The sequence below is a fragment of the Solea solea genome, chromosome 18 (assembly GCF_958295425.1).
Source record: "Solea solea chromosome 18, fSolSol10.1, whole genome shotgun sequence".
Taxonomy (NCBI): domain Eukaryota; kingdom Metazoa; phylum Chordata; class Actinopteri; order Pleuronectiformes; family Soleidae; genus Solea; species Solea solea.
Genome location: NC_081151.1, coordinates 5,605,907 through 5,625,467, shown reverse-complemented (window position 1 = coordinate 5,625,467; position 19,561 = coordinate 5,605,907). Strand labels below are relative to the sequence as shown.

The 19,561-nt window shown below is 42.1% G+C and overlaps 4 protein-coding genes across 4 annotated transcripts; all 4 read left to right on the top strand.

Moving 5' to 3' along the window:
* The first annotated feature begins 7 nt into the window (after positions 1-7).
* acyp1 (acylphosphatase 1, erythrocyte (common) type) lies at positions 8-1,531 on the top strand. The gene is made up of 3 exons (XM_058615879.1): positions 8-138; positions 312-399; positions 1,149-1,531. Exons 2-3 carry the CDS (start codon positions 319-321, stop codon positions 1,362-1,364), a joined length of 297 nt encoding a protein of 98 aa, XP_058471862.1. The 5' UTR covers positions 8-138; positions 312-318; the 3' UTR covers positions 1,365-1,531.
* An 889-nt stretch (positions 1,532-2,420) lies between these two features.
* mlh3 (mutL homolog 3 (E. coli)) lies at positions 2,421-8,374 on the top strand. The gene is made up of 12 exons (XM_058615880.1): positions 2,421-5,135; positions 5,294-5,395; positions 5,527-5,606; positions 5,701-5,805; positions 5,899-5,983; positions 6,087-6,155; positions 6,238-6,346; positions 7,436-7,595; positions 7,686-7,709; positions 7,795-7,873; positions 7,959-8,113; positions 8,191-8,374. The coding sequence occupies exons 1-12, from the start codon at positions 2,708-2,710 to the stop codon at positions 8,260-8,262; spliced, it is 3,468 nt and encodes a 1,155-aa protein (XP_058471863.1). The 5' UTR covers positions 2,421-2,707; the 3' UTR covers positions 8,263-8,374.
* A 1,097-nt stretch (positions 8,375-9,471) lies between these two features.
* fosaa (v-fos FBJ murine osteosarcoma viral oncogene homolog Aa) lies at positions 9,472-13,757 on the top strand. The gene is made up of 4 exons (XM_058615991.1): positions 9,472-10,354; positions 11,018-11,239; positions 11,598-11,705; positions 11,811-13,757. Exons 1-4 carry the CDS (start codon positions 10,208-10,210, stop codon positions 12,480-12,482), a joined length of 1,149 nt encoding a protein of 382 aa, XP_058471974.1. The 5' UTR covers positions 9,472-10,207; the 3' UTR covers positions 12,483-13,757.
* Positions 13,758-14,096: 339 nt separating this feature from the next.
* Positions 14,097-18,936, top strand: jdp2a (Jun dimerization protein 2a). Its single transcript, XM_058615992.1, has 4 exons — positions 14,097-14,464; positions 16,886-17,103; positions 17,615-17,719; positions 17,797-18,936. Exons 1-4 carry the CDS (start codon positions 14,377-14,379, stop codon positions 17,980-17,982), a joined length of 597 nt encoding a protein of 198 aa, XP_058471975.1. The 5' UTR covers positions 14,097-14,376; the 3' UTR covers positions 17,983-18,936.
* The last annotated feature ends 625 nt before the right edge of the window (positions 18,937-19,561 follow it).

Below are 19,561 nucleotides of genomic sequence, written 5' to 3'. Positions count from 1 at the left end.
ACCAGGAGTCTCCGGTGTCCTCTGATTGGTCCGTTATAACGATTCACTTCCGGAGTCAGAGTCGCTGTGTTTACAAGCGGAGGTGTGTTCATGTTGGCGTTGGATTGTGTCTTCTCACAGCTTCACCACATCATTCAGGTGGTTATATCACAAACACTTTTATTTTTTACAGTCCAGATATGAAGCTAAACTGCTATTTGTTGGGGGTTGTGAATTGCGTGAATAAAATTGTTAGCATAGCTTGTAGCCGTAGAGAAGCACCTGCCATGATGTTCCTCACTCAACTACTGTCTTGTTTATACTTTTTCTAGGTCCATCATGTCTGAGGAAGACCTGGTTTCAGTGGACTATGAAATCTTTGGTAGAGTACAGGGTGTGTTTTTCCGTAAATACACTCAGGTAAGTTTGAGTTCACTTTTCATCAGCTCTGTCTGGCCTTGACAGGTTGACTGAGAAGTAGGGATGCACGATATGGGACCGATATATCTGGAGTGCTTGGGCCAATAACCGATATGACAGCAGCTCATTTAGTCTCTTCTGTGGTGAAATTAGCATAACATTTTGCCTTCTCATGTTGCAGCAGATATAGATATGCATTTTTGTAACTGAGCAAAATAAATAGGGATGGGAATTGGTATCAGTAAATATCGGTATCGGTCCGATATTGGTCAAAATAACTGGATCGGATTGTTTATTTCTTCTTTTTGAGAGAACAATATTTGTTACACAGTTGGAGAATTATGTCTTTGAAAAGACTCGGCACAAATGTGTTGTTATGTCTAAAATGACTATCGGAATAATATCGTATCGGTAGATACTCCAGTTTTTAATATCGGTATCAGACACCAAAAGTGGTATTGGGACATCCCTAAAAATAAATAAACCTATATAAAAACATAATAGTTGTAGAGGGTACCAGCATAGTGGTAGCAGCCTATTTATATTATGATATCCTGATATCGTGCCGATAATATCGTGCACTTTGATTTTGCTATACTTCTGTATTTCTCTCTGTCTGTACCTAATTGTTTGTCATTTTGTATGTTTGTCTGAAACAGGTCTCAGTGAGACTACTTGTGTAAATAAAGGTTAAATAAAAACAATATTCTTTCTAATATTTAACATTCAATCATTTGTTTTGTACCCAGGCAGAGGGGAGGAAGCTCGGCCTGGTTGGATGGGTCCAGAACACGCGCGCAGGAAGTGTTCAGGGGCAGCTGCAGGGGCCACGCAGCAAGGTGAAACAAATGCAGGAATGGTTGAAATCCACTGGGAGCCCCAAGTCACACATAGCCAAGGCGGAGTTCAAGAATGAAAAGACTGTCGACAGCCTAGAACACTCCTCTTTTAATGTAGTGAAATAAGATTTATCCACAGATGATGTCTACAGTATTAACTTTCAAGCAAATGTGTTATTTATTTAGTCTTTTTATTTTATTGGAATGCAACTTAATAGTTAATTTAGAATGAGTTAAATATGCGTGTTAAATCTCCTTAACCGCAATAGTATAATAAAAGTAAAATTACAAAATGACATTGTTTGACTGTTTACTGTAGTAATTAAAACTCTCATCAGCCTTTGTAGAAACTGGAGGAGTCTGAGTTCAGCTTGATTTAATGAGCAAAGAAGAATGACGCTGCCACCCTCCTTTGGCAAGGACTGAACTCTGCAAAGGATTCTGGAGAAATATTGACAAAGGCTCAAAAGACAAATGAGATTTGTGGTGGTTAGTGCAGGCATCACAAGGAGCTGACACTGAGATTTATGCGTTGAGGCACGTTTTCTGTTTTGGTAAAAATCAGAGCAAAGTTGTCGGGAATAGCGAATAAATACCATGTGTGCAATCTGATTTGTTAGTTGCATGTTTTTTCTAACCCGTGTAAAATGTGTGAACATAAAAGTGTAGTCATAGTAGTGGGAGGAGGAGTTTGCTACTTCCCCACAAGGCGTTTTTTATGTGCTTGCGTTACACTGAATATGCTGACTCACTGTCAACACAGCTGAGCCATTAATAATGATATTATTAACACCTGTGGTTTTCCGAATAAAGTCAAACTGTCTGCTGTGTACAACCAGTCTGACTCAATAACAAACTATATCTGATTGGCAACTTCAGTAGACACTGACCTTTTATTTATTTTTTTATCTTATACATAAAATAGTCACATATTGAGTGTGGAAACACTGGGGAATGAAAAGTGTAAGGCTCTGGGAATTAGGTAAGAGTTTACTTGTGTTGTGTATCTACAAGACACTCGAGACTGCACACTTTATACAGTAGGGAGCGTTTATATAAATTAAAAGGCGTTTGTTTTTCTGTAATATGAGGAGTAGATGCTGTTTGTACTCCACAACCAGTAGGTGGCACTGTTAGCGTTTAATGACAGCTACGAAGACTGTCTTGTTGTTTCACGTTGACTGTAAACAGTAGCTATGCTGTGGGTTTAGCCACGATTTTAATGTGTTTTGTCGAGTTTCTTTGTATTTTTAGTTACATTTTTTTAATATAACAACGTGTTTTTCTTAACATGTCACGGTCTAAACATCGTCGTTGGAACCAAAGTGCCAAGCTATTGTTATTACGTGTTAAGCTAACGTTAGTAAACGTTAAGTAGCGACAGATAAAATATGATAGTGTAACTTTGGGTTTGGTCAGAGCAGGGTTGAGACTAAACATAACCAGGAGTGCTGGATGTAAAGGACACCATGATTAAGTGCTTGCCTATAGACGTCCAGGGGAAACTTCGCTCCGGTGTCGCCGTCCCCTCCCTGCAACAGTGTGTGGAGGAGCTCGTCCTCAACAGCATCGATGCCGGGGCGACCTGTGTGGGGGTCAGGGTGGACATGGAGTCACTCAAAGTTCAGGTCATCGACAACGGCGCCGGGATGAGTGACGAGGACATGGACTGTGTGGGGAACCGGTACTACACCAGCAAGTGCAGCTCTCTTGAAGACTTGGACAACCTGAGGTGGTACGGTTATAGAGGAGAAGCCCTGGCCAGTATATTATCTGTAGCATCACTTGTTGAAATCTCATCCCGGACCAGGTCATCAGTGAAAACACACGTGAAGATGTTTAAGAACGGCAAAGGCATGGCTGTCTTCGAGGCAGAGGCTGTTCGACCCTCTGCAGGGACAACTGTTGTCATTTGTAGTTTCTTCCACAACATGCCAGTGAGGAGAGGGAGGGTGGATGCTGTCCTGGAAGTAGAGAGGATCAGACACAGAGTGGAGGCTATTTCTCTCATGCATCCCTCTGTGTCCTTCACCCTGAGGAATGACTGCACAGGAGCCATGATGGTACAGCTCAGTAAAGCCAACAACACATACCACAGGTTTGTTCAAATACACAGCAGCGAGCGAGCAAAGAAACTGGGAGAAATTGCCTTTGCACAGAGGCATTTTGAAGTGACTGGTTACATCTGCAGAGAGGGCCACTACAACAGTAGCCTACAGTTCCTGTATGTAAATAGTCGACTGCTGCTGAAGACTCGGATACACAAGTTGTTGAACTTTCTCCTGCGCAGACTGAGCAGTTCAAATCAGAAAAGTGACAGTCCGGATGGGCAGTCTGGACTCAGGAGTCCAAAGCACAAGCGAAACCAAGAGCTGCATGGCGTATACATCATCAATATCAAATGCCCCTACTCTGAGTATGACATTTGTCTTGATCCCACTAAAACGCTAATAGAGTTTAAAGATTGGGATGGTGTTTTGTTCTGCATCGAAGAGGCAGTGAAAGATTTCCTCCGCAGGGAGAATTTGTTAGATGATTTGGACTCTTCATCCCAAGAGGAGGACAAAAGTGGCAACGGTGAACAAGCAAGAGGTTCCATGCTGGACTGCAATGCTGGGATAACACTGGCATCTGAATCTGTTCATCGTGCACTCAAAGATGTCTGTGTTTCAGAGGACAGTGTTTGCCACGAGTCGGGTCCAAAGCTATGTAAAGGAGTCGAGGCTGAAAAAATACAAAATGACGGATATGCACACAAAGACTGCAGAGATGTTCAGCTGGAACCTGCGTCTGAGGAAGAAACATTCAATAAAGCGGAAGGCTCAAGTTCAGTCAGACCACAAGAGAGTGAATTAAAAGAAACACTGAACAATACTGCCTCAACCAGCAATGTAACCTTACCCGGTGACATCACTGGAGAAATGGAGAATCAGCCTGATGTATACAGTAATAAGCCAGTGTTACCTGATTGTCAGGATGCAGGGGGTCACAAAAAGATCAGTCTGTCTGACCCATTCATACATGAAAAGCTGTATGAAAGTCTGACTCCAAGCCTGTCCCGTATTAACAAACCAGTATTTCTGCAGCAAAATCTGACACAGAAAGCAGTGGAGCGATCTTCTTCTTCTTCTTCTTCTTCAAAGAGCAACATTTCCCTGGATTCAGACCAAGACAGATGCAACAACTTTGTGCCTGTCATTCCCCCAAAGATTCCCAGAATTGAATCTTGCCGGAGGTTGTCGTTATGGAAGGAGTCTGGATCGCTTGACAAATTTAGAAGAATATTTGCCAAATCAGATGAAAAGAAATTGCCCTCTCTGGAGACATGTTTGCAGAACAGTACTAGACTTCCTCAGACCAACAGTCTCATTTTTCATCCCAGGAATCCATTGGAAGATCAGCATGATGGTAATGTTACACAGACACAGAGAAGTGAGTTACTAAGCAGTTTCCAAGACCCCGTTTTCAGAGCGCAAAAAGACTCCTCCACTAAAAGCAGACAATCTTTGGCTGCTAAAATCTGCCATTTGAAACGACACAGGCCAGTGGGTTCAAACATGTTGCCAGGCGTTTATGAAACTACCTCACAGGACAATATCTGTCTCGAGAGTAGTGGCCATGACATCCAAGACAGTAACAACAATGGCAATCTCTGTGATACTGCACTTCATCACAAACCAGTCTCAGGTTGCAATACAAGCCTTCAAATATCTGAAGAGGGAGAGGACACATCATCAGATGACTGGATCCATCACTTCGATGCATCTGTGGGGAAGACGGTGTATGTCAACAGAGTGACCGGCCTGAGCAAATACAAAGAGCCGTCTACTGAAGAAACACATGTGCGCTGCACATCTGATGTCACCAACATGGCGGTCAGTGTCGTCTCTGAAACTGGTAAGTTGGAGAGTGTTATTAGAGACGTAATAATAACAACAACAGCAACTGGTAGTTATCAGTAAGAAGAAAACAATTGATTTAACATCTGTTGTCATATCCGACATCTGTTGTCAGCGTTCGTTACAGTGCTCGTGTTTACTTTGATCTTCACGTAGGGATGGAATACAGATGTTACCCGTTTCAGATGGATATAGTTTTGCCCTTCCTGCCTAAATCCAGGACAGAGAGAGTGATTAGTTCAGGGCTTGATGGCAAAGGTACCTCACCCACAGATCAGACTGGAGACTGTCAGGGCCAAACACACACACACACACACACACACACACACGCTTACATGCAGAATAATAGCTTTTTTTGTGCGTACATGTTCACTTTTCTGTTCTCACAGATGACGGCGAGGAGAGCTCTAATTCACTTTCCTCATTGTACTCAAAGTGGAATAACCCCGTGTTTGTCCGACCTCCCATGGTAAACCTATAGTTTTATAGTCTTGTGTTGGATTTATTCTCTTATTTTTTTGGTCGTTTGCTCGTAAGTAATTCATAATGAACTCTGCCTCCAGGTTGGTGTGGACATCTCAAGTGGGCAAGCTGATGGACTGGCTGTAAAAATCCATAATATCCTGTTTCCATACCGCTTTTCTAAGGCCATGATTAAGTCAATGAAGGCACTTGAAATTTTTTTCTAATATTTTTTTAATACTTCAAACATGTTATTTTTACTGACTTGTCAAACTAACCACTTTTTATTCACCTTACAGGTTATTTGCCAGGTGGATAAGAAGTTTCTCGCATGTCTTATCAACACAAGAGACGAGGAACCTGCAGTGCACAATGAATCTGAGGGTATGGACACGAGCGTCAGTGTTTTTGAGATGATATTTCATTTCACTCCTCATCTCATTTCCTTCTTTTCTTTTGTTTGTGTATCTAATCACTGAAACTGTAGGAAATCTTCTGGTGCTGGTGGATCAACATGCCGCACATGAGAGAGTTCGACTTGAAAATTTGGTTGCAGGTAAAGGAAATAACTATTTGTTTGGTTATGATAATGTTGTGGTGGTGTATTGCTACAGTCCCGACTGTCTGGACGGTTACAGATTCCTATGAAGAGGCTCCAAATGCATCGGGGGAGAGACGTTTGCGTTCCTCAAATATTTTGCCACCTCTTGAGATAAGTGTAACAGAGGAGGAGCAGAGGCTGCTGAGGTTTGTTTATCTGCACTACACGTACACGACAAAACCAACAATACTTGTGGTAGACTGACCTAAAGGCTTATACAAGTGATTTTGAAAAGAAATCAATGTAAACCTTTAGACAAATCAGCTGATACTTGTTTTGTAGTGAGTCGATAGTTGATAGACGAAGTGCTGCACAATATGAGAAGTATCGAACTCGTTAGGATTTGACTGTTTTGGAGTCTAAGCTTTTTTTTCTTCTCTCATTCATTCATGTCTTCTGATTTGTGCAGCCCTATTGGGTGATAGGGGCCACACAACCTCTCTGTTCACTATTCAGCATCCACTAGTTTCTTCTTCTGCTCTTTATCTTTTTTTTTTACCAATTGAGGTTTTACAGCCTGTTGTCTGCCCGACACAACATCTGAGACACTCGGCGGCAGCAGAGGTGAAGGATGGGAGCAGTAAATCTGACATAAAGGGTGGCAGCAACTACATGGCCTGTTTTTTTTACCTCTGTCTTAACTCAGGGTCGGTGTGTTGCACTTGGACTCCTGTCATCATTCACAAGTGTCAGTACTCCAGTGTTGGTTAGGGGTAGTGCTGTACAAGATGCAGTGTAAAGAGCCTCTGGTGAACCCACTGAACCAGTAATACATGTGACTGTTTTTTATTTTACGGTCTGCTGTCAAAAACGCCGGTTTTACCTCTGTAAACGAACTGTCGGAATTTCAGATGTGGTGGGAAAATGTCTGGCTGAATTTTAAGTGGAGGACGATGGTTCTGCCAAAGTCTGTATTCTGTAAGCTCTAAATACTGTGTATGAAAGCATGATTTATCAATGCTTTATAACAGGGACCTCGAACTCAAATGACCTGGGGGCAACTGCGTGTCTAGTTTGGCCAGTAGTGAAAAAAAACAACTAACTTTTTGAGGAAAAAGACATCAAAATAATATAATATTTATGATGATTTCACTTAGTTTTGATATGGAACTATAAATAGTTCTTAATTAAAAAAAACCATACAGAAATAACTCTTTATAACTTGAAATTGATTTTGAGTTTTGGTCACACATACAGTTGGTCATACTATGTTTAACGGAACAATCCTCCCACAGGTCTTGTCAGGCACATTTAGAGAATTTGGGGCTGGAGTTGAAGTACTCGCAGGCAGCAGATCCACAAGTGTTTGTGGGGAAGGTCCCACTGTGCTTCATGGAAAGAGAGAATAACGAGCTGAAGCGCGGACGACCATCTGTTATCAAGGGTATCGTTGAGGTAAGACAAGTGAGAAACCTCTGAATGGAGATTATATCCTCAATTACTTTGAATTTCAAATGACAGTTTGCCATTTTGATCTCACCTCAGGAGTATCTCCGAGAGCAGACCGAGGTAAGAAAAGTGTCTCTCTGCCTCGTCTGTTGTGGTTTCAAAGAGTCCGACAAAGGTGAAATATTGTTTCCTCATATATTTCCAGTTACTCCGCTCAGCTGGTAGAGTGAGGGGAACTTTGCCTCTCACTGTGCTCAAAGTTCTTGCCTCCCTAGCTTGTCATGGTAAAGTAAATATTTAATCTCTCCCAAGATTAAATATATGCTTCTGCAACGGTGAGCTTCAAATCTCTATGTGCACACTAAACAGGTGCCATCAAATTCAACCACAGCCTGAGCAGAGACGAATGCCACAGTTTGGTCGCATCCTTATCGTCTTGCCAGCTGCCCTTCCAGTGCGCCCATGGCCGTCCTTCCATTATTCCTCTGGTAGACGTTCTCCATTTGGATAAAGAGCAGCAGAAGGTACTTGCACTCTTTAGGCCAAAATGTAGCATTCAATGCATTGGTCTTGTGGTGACGATGCGGTCTTGTCTCTGCAGGAACCACAGAAACCGAATCTCCAAAAGCTGAGAAGAATGCATAAAGCGTGGGAACTATATGGAAATAGATGAGTGTGTGTGTGTGTATTTTACTGTGAATGTGTGGATAATTGTCAGCAAAATGAATTGTAACTCATGAGAAAACAAGATTAATATTGATTAATAAATAATATATTGTCATAAATTGATTTAGTTCTGTTAGTAGACAAAAAGGCTGAGAAGAATGTTCCCAAACTTGGAGCCACCTTGATGACCCTGAACAATCACCTCAAATCAAAATAATCTGTTCATTGACATGATGCTGTAGAGCAACAGTTTTGTGTAGTGGACACTTTATAAGACAGGAAACGGCAGTCAATTAGGGTCAGGAAACCAGCAGTGGATCAGAGGATAGAAAGCCGCTGCAGCTCTCCGAGTTAAAACCCCTTAAGCTTGTTCTTTATTTCTGACCACATGCCAATGTCTGTTTATTTTCCCTCTCCTGTTAAATATTCAGACAATATTCAGATATTCGTGATAAGTCGTGTCTCGTAGACGGACATTACGACAGGAAAACTCTCAAGTCAAACATTTTAAGGAAGGAGGATCGAGTGATGTGAGAAACTAAAACTTGGTCTCAAGTGTCATCGCAAAAGGTGTGAATTGTTATTGATTTTTGGGTTGGTTTTTTTTTTCCAAGCATGAAGCTGAAACACCAAAATGTGGAAGGCACCCAGAATGATACAGTCGACCTGAGGTTACCGAACGTTGTGATCTCTCTGCTGCTTTATAAACATGTGGATTCATGGCATCACAGTACAAACACAGCTGAATTATTTTATGGTGAATATTTGACTAAATTAGGTATTTTTCCACTTTCAAGTATAATAGCTTCTTTTTCTTTCTTTTTTTAATTCTCTTCTTTTTTTAGTGGCATGACAATACAGGAAAGTCATTGTCTCATTGAAGAAAGTGTCCAGAACATAAAAACAGACTGAGGAAGGATACTTTCAGCAGTGTGTTGCAGCTGTGGTGGCGTTCACTTGCCTCCAGCTGTGTGCGACCAGCATGTCTACTTCTGCAAACACTCTCACCCTCATATGTTGTGATGGGAGTGAAGGATGATGCCGCTCCTGTCAAATATCAACCCCCTCCAACTTCCCCCACCCCCACTTCCGGGTCATGTCACATGCTCCTCATCCCCCCTCCCCCTCCTCACCTCCGCCCCCCGCCCCCCCCCCCCCCAAGTAAACAAAATCCAGCAGCATTCATTATTATCTGCCAACAGATTCCTATCTTCGGGGGAAAAGGCAGTGCTGAGTGAACAGAGTGATGTATAAACAAAGCATTTTATTTAACACACTGGCTATAATTCACATTTGTGTTACTGGATATAATGAAACATGTGTTTTTGATCATTTTCGCCCCGCAAAATACGCGTTAAAGCAAAAATAAATACAACGAATGCATGAATGAACGAATACATAAATATGCATGAATGCACCAGAGAGGACGGAATGGTTTCATTCATGTGTTTATAAATAGGCGCACGTTCCTCACGCGCGCAGCTGCATTCATAAAGATGAAGAGAAGCCGCCGATGTTTGTGGAATGTGACAACTGAGAGTCCCTGAAAGCGTCGTCAGGACAAAAAAACGCAAACCCTTGTTAGTGAATCCCTGACAATAAAAAAGAGCACGCTATTTTACACTGAAATGTATATAGAGCTGCGTGGCTGTCAGGCTGCCTCCCCTCCCCTTCCTCCTCCTCCTCCTCCTCCTCCCCCTCCTCCTCATGTGAATGGTACAGTCTTTGTTCATTCATAAAATTCTCGCAGAGCACAAAAGGAGGGGCTTGCATTCTCGTCGTCCAGTTGCCAGGTATATACCTGGAGGAGAGAGCCGCGGAAGGCCAGCGTTTTCTCACTGATTGGGATTTATCTATTGTTTTATTTATTTATTAATTTGTTTGTTTATTTATTTTTGTGTGTGCATTCATTCTTCTCCTCGTCCACCCTTCTTGTTTTCCACCTGGTGAGGATGTTTCACATCAACCTGACGCCTGACATGGATTCAGTCTCTGCCACAAGCCGGTCTCCTGTTGTCGGGACACTGTGCCAGAAGACGCCAGAAGATGAGGCGAGCTCTCCAGCCTCCTCCTCCTCCTCCTCCGAGAGCAACGCAAAGGTATGGATGCCCCCCCCCCCCTTTTTTTTTATATTGTTATTGAAAAATAAATAAACAATATATAATCTATATTTAGCCTGCAACACAGCTTGTAGCACATTTAAAATAACATGATTATGTGATGGGGGAGGGGCTGGAGCTGATTGACAGGGTTTAAATGGGTGCAATTAATTTTCTCTCAACACCACACGCGTGATCTGTGATGAGAGAGAAATGTGCGCGGGTGTGGGTGTGGAGGTGTGACGGGGTTTTTGATCAGTGGGTCGTCTTCTCATGATTCCGACATCCTGGGACCAAAATGTGAGGGAGAGGGGGAGAGAGAGGGAGAGAGAGGGAGAGCGTGTCGATGCAGCGGTTCATTGAGAAAAATAAATCCATTCAGGAGACTCCACAGCAGCCCTGCGTCAGTGCTGACGTCAGACAATGATAAAGTCAAATAGCCTATTGATGTGGAGGAAGCTATTTCTGGTTCAGGAATATCTCAACAAAATAAAACACATGCAAGGCGACACCATGTATACATACATATATATATATACACACATATATATATATATATATACATATATAAAAAACAACTCACTCTTATCCATTCTTAGCAAATGCATTATTCTTTTGAATATCACTTGTTGTTCTCATTGTGGATTATTTCCATTTTTTCAGGACGTCTGCCAGAGTGTTGAAGACACTCCATTTGTGCCGACAGTCACTGCGATCTCCTCCACCCCAGATTTTCAGTGGATGGTCCAGCCTACGATTATCACATCCATCTCCCCGTCTCTGGGATGCAACCAAGCCAATGAACCCCAAAGCTCCCACCAGACAACACCCAAAGCAGGCGGGAATAAGGGGAAAAATGCTGCCAGAAAGGGGAAACCCGAGCAGGTAGGTTTGGCTCAGATCAGATGAGGTCCACCTGCTATTGGACAGAGAGAAAGAAAAAAAAGTCAACAGTGTAAATTTACATCTAGTCTGAATTCCCATCGTGCACCAGTATTGCTGTGCACGCTTCTCTCTGCCTTGTGCTGGCTGTGTGTGTGTGCGCGCGCCTTCCCTTTGACAGGCAATTTATATTCAGGTCAGAGCGAGTCTGCAACAATAGTCTATTTTTAGACGCATTGCAGCGAAGCATGCTTTTTGCCATTTCTCAGAAGGGAGAAGCGGCGACAGATGTGGCGGACGTGCAGGTAAAAATGGCCGGATTCTTCACGGCATTGACTCAATTATTCATTTTCTATCCCAGCTCTCTCCAGAGGAGGAGGAGAAGAAGAGGGTGAGGAGGGAGAGGAATAAAATGGCTGCAGCAAAGTGTCGCAACAGACGGAGGGAACTCACAGATACACTGCAAGCTGTAAGTAAACAGTGATGCATTTACTCGGCTGTCATTTGCACCCACAGCTGTGTGTGTGTGTGTGTTTTCCCCTGTGGATGATGTTGGATGTCGATGTGTTTGTAGGAGACAGACACGCTGGAAGAGGAAAAATCAGCCCTGGAGACGGAAATAGCCAACCTCCTGAAGGAGAAAGAGCGCCTTGAATTCATCCTCGCCACTCATAAACCGCTGTGCCAAATGTCAGAGGAGCTCGAGGTGATTTTCCAGGAGCCCGCAGCGTCCATGGAGCTGTCACCCGGTCCAGACGTGGACAGACTTCCAGAGGACGGCGCCCAGGAAGCCCCTTCACTCCAGGACATGGACGTCCCCAGTGATCCGTCCACAGCCATCTCTGGGAACTCCAACATCCTGCTGTGTGCCAGTGCTGAAATCAACATCTGCGACCTGGAGCCCTCTCTGGACATGAAGGAGGGGCTGCTGGACAGCATGTTACCCAGTTTGGAAGAGAAGACTCCCATGGAGACGGCTCGGTCCGTGCCAGACATAGACCTGAGCAGTTCTCTCGGGCTCTCCGACTGGGAGACCCTGTACAAATCCGTGTCGAGCGACCTGGAGCCTCTCAGCACTCCCGTGGTGACCTCCACCCCCACGTGCAGCAGCTACCTGTCCATGTTCACGTTTGCTTGTCCCGAGCTGGACTCTGTCCCTGAGGGACTGGACAGCCATAAAAGTGGAGGAGGGGCCAAAGCCGAGTCCGTCGACATCCTCAACTCGCCGACTCTCCTCGCCTTATAATGTCTCGGAGGCAGATTCGCTCCCTGATGTCTCTCTGCTTCTTCTTCTGTTCGCAGGTTCCCTGACTCTGAACGCCACAGTGTGCGAGGACCACATTCACAAAGCGTCTGTGCGTGTGCGTGTGCGTGCGTGTGTGTGAACTCTGTCCAGATGCATAACCAAACACAGCGATGTAGCTGAAAGCATGGCTTTTATTCACACTCGAGGGACCGGAAGAGTCGGTGTTGGGTTGTTGTTGTTGTTGTTTTTTAAAAAAGCAAACAAAAACAAAACAAAAGCATGCTGAGGAATTCCAAAATAACTTTAAGAGCTCATATTTATCTGATCTGCTCCTAGATCTAACGGCGTAATGTGGAACCTAAATGTTATGGTATGGTTTTGTGCGTTTTTTGGTGTCAATGGTGTGCATTAATTACTGTAAATGTTGTATTTTACATATGCATCCATGTTAACGTACCTCCATACCTCAATGTCATCAGCTGTGGTTTGACCTCATTGTTACAATGTTGAAAGTTTTCCATGAAAACATCTAGTGCTATATATATACAAATATATATATATAAATATAAATATACATACTGTGTATCTTATCAAGATGTAACTTATGGTTTATTTTTTTACCTTTCAGATTTTGACTTATTTGTTAAAATTTCAGAAAAATACCTAAAATGAGCATTTGATTGCTTATCTATGCTGCTGAATACTGAACAATAAATCGACAGTCAGAGTGTTTGTTTGGCGCCGCTGGTCCTGGTCCTGGTTCTGGTTCTTAACCAAGGTGAAATATTAAAATTGGCAGCTTGGATGTTAACGTCACGTGTTGTCCCCCCTGTTACGTTCAAGTAAATTCTACGAAATGAACTTTATTTATTCTTATACAGGTAGAATATTGCACAAAAGTCACCCGCAATATGCAAAAAATACAATGTTGAACATGATTACTTTGTTCTTTAATAGCGTTTATGTGCTTTTTATGTCATTGTTTACGTCATTTATTTTATTTATTTTTTACAGCATGGCACAACGTTCACTTTAGAAATATGCAAAAATCAAGGATTATAGCTTTTTTAAGAGTTACGTTTAAGCGTTTTTTTGTTTGTTTGATTTGTAATTGTCACACACACACACACATAATGAAGAACACATTAGTTTGAGTAAATATGCAAAATACAATGTTATTTGCGGTGTTTAACATGAGTATAGTGTTTGTTTTTATAGCCTGTGGTTGAAATGAGTGAACTTTTATTTTGTAATAATAATAATACTAATAATGAAGCACAGGGTTTTGTTTGCTTGTTTATTTTGGATCTTTCATTTACACAAGCTGATCACGATATTTGCAGCCTTTAACGTGATTATAGTGTTGTTGTTTTTTTATATAAACACACAATTAAAATGACATAGATTTTATTTTGAAGTAGTAAACAAGCCAGCACATTTAAGGTGGAATGTTTTGGTTTATTTATTGAATGTTTCATACTCAGACATCACGTTCAGCAAAGATAAAACACAGTTTTGCACAATACATTATCACAGAAATATGCAAAATACAATGATGTTTGCGGTGTTGAACATGATTTTAGTGTTTTGTTTGTGTGTTTATTTGATGTTTGAGGCTTCAGTGTGACAGAGGCAGTGGTGCATTAGGAGTGCAGGCCTCCTCCTCTTCCTCCTCCTCCTCCTCCATCTGGAGTCCCACTGTGCAGCAGTTTGCTGCCTCAGTGTTTCTTGATGGGAGGAGCGGTGCGACTTCCCCACTTTTGCTCCCACTATGTACTTTTACATCCCTGCTGCTGCTGCTGCTGCTGCTGCTGCTTACGTTTGGCTGGCATAGCCATAATTTCCGCATTCCCGAATCCTCCCAGATTGGGATCACGTTTAAAAAATCGGGCTGATGCAACGGTTCCCACTTTTTAAAATCTACTCTCGACCCTCGGCTGACCAGAAGAGAGGACATTTGTTGCACCTGGGATCAAAGTCAGGTCAGTGAACCGAGAACTTCACAAGTCGAGAGAAGAAGAAGCAGAAGAAGAAGAAGAAGAGGGCTCGTTTGTGGCTGTTCTTTTCTTTCACATGCTGAATAGTTTATTGGCGCCACGCACAGGACACACAGCGAGCAGAGAAGCCGTGTGTGTCCTTCTCTCCCTCTGTTCTCTGTGTGTTCGCTTCCACGTTTCTGCGACTTTTACGCATTTTGCGGTGTTCCACATCCCCGTGTAAAATGCCACAGAAAGCTCCTCTCCCCGTCGCTCCCTCTCGGTGTTAACCCCACATGGATGCTCATGCTCGCACCCTGTGCACAATTCAGAACAGAATGTTCCTTTTTTCACTCTCGTGGAGTCCAGCGTTAACGCACCGTGCCGCGCAGAGAGTGTGCGAAAACGCGCTTTCTTTACGCAAAGCTGAGCGGAGAAGTGCGCAGTGTGAGACACGTTAGCACTGCGGCTCGCTGCTCTCACATGGACAGACAAAGTTACGTAAGAAACAATGTTGCCGCACTGGTGGAAAAACTTCCGCTTTCAAGTTGACTTGAGCCTGTGTGACACACACACACACACACACACCGTGAAAGCTGCCTTTACTCCACAGTTATTAGTAACGTTTACTTCAATGTAGTTTCAAAGAATGTAGTAGTTGTAGTAATACCTGTTATTACTGTTAATACACTGTTACAGGAATCTGAAAGAATCCCCTATATTCCCAAAGTTTAAGTGTCTTTGTTGACTTCCTAGCCCTTTAAATTAAATATTAAAATAAATATTATTACTTATTCCACAGTAAGGAAAAAAATATGAAAAGTCACCGATTGACCTTTAATTTCACTCATTAAATATGAATTTGAAAATTATATGAATCATTTTTGATGTAAATGGTGTCAAACATTGAAGGAAAATCACACATTGTTCAGCTCTAGTTATGAGTAAACTTTATACCCATCAACTAAACTTAAACTTAAGAAAGTTCAGATCAGACAAGTAGATGAATCGTTTAGAATACAGAATAAACAAATCATTAGTTGCAGCTGTAAGAACATATACAGAACAAAAGATTTGAACGTCTATTATGTAACAGAAATGTGTGCTTGTGTCTGAATGGGGCAAGAACTGCAGAACACATTGATCATCGACACCTAAAAAGAAACTTTCGGATGAGCCTCGCCGAGCTCTAATATCCAGAATAAGTCTTTTATATGTACATGAAGCAAGGCTCTTTACAGAGGCCGCCATCTTGCACTTGTAATGTTTCCTCTGGAAATATAATATAGTATTTTGGCGCTTTTCCACTAGACAGTCCTGGCCCGCTCGACCTGGTACCTGGTACCTGCTCTGGTGAGGTTCCAAGCGAGCTGAGGCGATACTATGCATACTTTTTCCTGCAGCAGTTATTCAGGTTGCTTCAGACCACCATGTGACAGTCACAGATTGTTAATTAGTTTCTGTCAGGTAATAATAATAATGTGTTTATTCCTGCAGTGTGGACTAAACGTGAGTAATTGACCTTTCATTGTAGCGTCGTCACATGGCTTTGGAAATCTGCTGAGCTGTCGTAGTAATTTCCTGTGCCTTTGTTTGACTTTGCTCGTACCCCTCCCTCGTTCTCTTTAGATACTGAAATGTTCATGCTGCTTATTTTTACATTTTTAAAAGATATTTGCCGGCATTTGTGTGTTCATAACAATGAAGAGGTGTCTGAAAATGGGGCTGAAAGGTCAACTTCAGGTTCATTTGCGCCATATAGCAAAGAAATCATTCAAATTGAAATGTTTTGGTTTGAACATCATCATTTTGAGGCTTTATTTGAACATTTTCTGACATTTTCACAAAGTTTATTCATAGATTATGAAAATAATTGTTAGTCAGAGCCCTCATCCTAAATAAAAACTGGTACGGTTTGGATTCTTGGGCATTTTTCCCTCTGACATTGGGTGTAATGAGCAGGAAAAACCTTTCGCTAATGGGTATTTCTTGGCAATGGTTAGCTTTAGTTCCCCCTGGAATACGGCGGAATGTGTCTGTCTGCGGTCTTTACACACTGCTGTTCAACTCTCCTTTGGCTTAAATAAAGTAAATTCTTGCCAGGACCCCTGTAAATGGTAGAATATCCATTCATCCGGGGAAAAATAAGTAAAATATCCCAATGACAAATGGCCTGTGCACTGAGAGCAGCCTCAGCATCCAGCTCCTGTAACAGACCAGCAATTCATCATCACACTGAGCTGAAAGCAGCAGAGCACCTTGAGCAAAATGCCATCCCAAGGCCCTTATACAAATGGCAGTTCAAATAAAGGACATCTATTTTGCCTCATACCATGAAGTGTGTCCCATGATGTTTTAGAACAAGGCAGAACAGAGAGTGGTTCACGTCTTAACTCTGTCCTCCATTTTCTCTCCCTCTGCGTGTAGCTGTGGTCACGACCGAGTCTGACGCGATGCCAGGACAAATCCCAGATCCCTCTGTGACGGCAGGCTCGCTGCCCAGCCTGGGCCCACTGGCTGGGATCTCGGCCACCACGCTGACTGACAAACTGAAATTCAGTGACCTCCAGGAGTTTGGGACGATGCTCTCACCTCTGCACTTCCTGGACAGCCTGGGGAAACGGCCCCTAGCCATCAAAACAGAGGTGTGGGAGTGGGACACGTACTCTTCTGTGGGTTACTTATGTGTCATTGTTATGGTGATACTGTTCAAACATGCAAAATCTGTTTTTCTAAATTTTAAATTGTTCAAACACTGTTTTAACATGCAGTAAATTGTAAATAACTGCCAGATATTGGAGATATTGGAAGCTATTCTGGAAAAATAGTAGTTATGGGACATTCTCTGGTCCTTTTATGGATTAAATAAGTAAAAAAAGGGTGTCAAAGGGTTAAAGAAATGTTTGCTTGAATGAAAAGCATTGTTGGCCTGAGAGTATTGTAACAAATGTTAATCAACAGGACCACCTAGTGGACACAGAGGGGTTTGTCAGGCTTAACAACTGTTTTCAAATCAAAATTGCAGTTGCATAAAGTCTTTACAGCCAAATCATATTGTAACACAGCTTTTTTAAACAAAGGATTCACTGTGAAAGTCTCATCACACCTAAACTCACTGTCCACTGTTTGTTTTTTCCCCGCTATACTGCATTTTAGAGAGATGAAGAACAAGAGAGGAGGCACCGAAGGCGAGAGAAAAACAAAGTGGCTGCAGCTCGATGTCGAAACAAAAAGAAAGAGAGGACGGATTATCTTCAAAAGGTGAGACAATACCGCATCTAGAAAAAAAAATTAAAATCACTGTGTAACTATTTCACACCATCACCTCTCTCTGACAGGAGTCAGAGCGATTAGAGATGCTGAACTCTGACCTCAAAGCGCAGATCGAGGAGCTGAAGCTGGAGCGGCAGCAGCTGATCCTCATGCTTAACCGCCATCGCCCCACGTGCATCGTCAGGACGGACAGTGTCAAAACCCCGGAGAGCGAGGTGAACCCGCTGCTGCAGCAGCTGGAGGCCGAGTAACAAAAAAAAACAAAACAAGGTGTGACATGTTTCTACAAATGACAGTTGAGAGGAAGCAGCACTTAGCTTTGGGCCATGGCGGAGACGGAGGAGGAGGAGGAGGAGGAGGAGGAGGACGCGGAAAACCCAGCCTCACCCCGAAGACACAGAGCATTAAAGCACAAAGTGTGGGTCCAATACGATTGGCCTCTGTCATGGCAGGTAAAACTTATTTACTTTCCCCTGTAGCTGTCATTTTTGGTTATCAGTGCTCCAGCTGCTATCGGTATGAAGTTAAAAACACAACACATAATTTCACACTCCTTGTTTTATATTTTATTACATTAGTTCCCAACTTTTCAGCCAACGTTATAAAAGTAACCCACTACTGAATCACACAGTGACATTAAATCAGTAGTTTTAGTCATTCATTTGAATGACTTAGATGTTTTTTTTTACGGATAACAATAATATAAAGCTGAAACCTAAGGGTTTATAGCTGTTAGCTTGTAGCCACTGAACGGCATTTAATTGAGTGTTTTCAAAGTGAATTTTGACTGAAATGGGGGCAGTTTTGGGGGCGATAGTGTCTAGAATTAACAGATATCTGTCATAAAATAATAATAATAATAAAAAGGACAACTTTAATGCATTAAGCAGCAGATACTAAATGAACTTACATTTACAGACAGTCGTTGGAAGCGTTTTTTTTCAGATAATAACACCTGACTTTTTAGTACATTTCATGGCAGAGAGATTGATCCCCCCTCGTCCTTTATTCCTATGTTTTGGCGCAGGCGTCATATATGCACAGATTTATATATATATGGACTGTTTACATCATACTTTATTTTCTGTTTGTTACTATCGATATGTGTTTTATACTTTTGTATATCGTATATTATATATATATATGCATATAAGCTATCACATTTTGTATTTCCTTATGTAATAAATGTTTAGTTTCTTTTTGTACTGTGTGTTTTTGGGCTTTTTTTCCGATTCCCACAAAACTGGGAAAACAATATTGACAAAATGTCTGGTTTAGGACGCCATCTGGTGTCCTTTTACCAGAATTACACAACTATAAAACTATAATGTGTGTAAAATGGACTGCTAATGTCCCATTAAAATAAATATACATACATACATAGAATTTATTAAATTAAAAGCTTAAAAAAGTAGTAGACCAAATAGTCTGGAGATTTGCTGCGTGTTACACTCTGACCTGTCAAACACAACCATTGCCCTCATTGTGTGGGCCCTTGCAGCCATATATGCTGCCAGCAGGTGGCACTATAAAACTTTTGGCCCTGATAAAAGCTTGGATGGTTGCCCTGGGACATTTTAATAAACTTTGATGTGTCAAACACAAATTGACACATTTTTTAAGTTGGTACATTATTGTATTGGTGCAACTTAGTTTCAGCTTTGTCCTACACTACAGGGTTTCATCTTTGGGGGCGCTACTGAGCCATTTTGAACCACTTTTACGGTTCACCCTTACTTGATAAAGTTTCTCACCAGTTCTTGATTTTCATCTATTTCCACCAACTATTAGTTAACTTTTAGCATCTTCTGGACATCAATACATACTGTG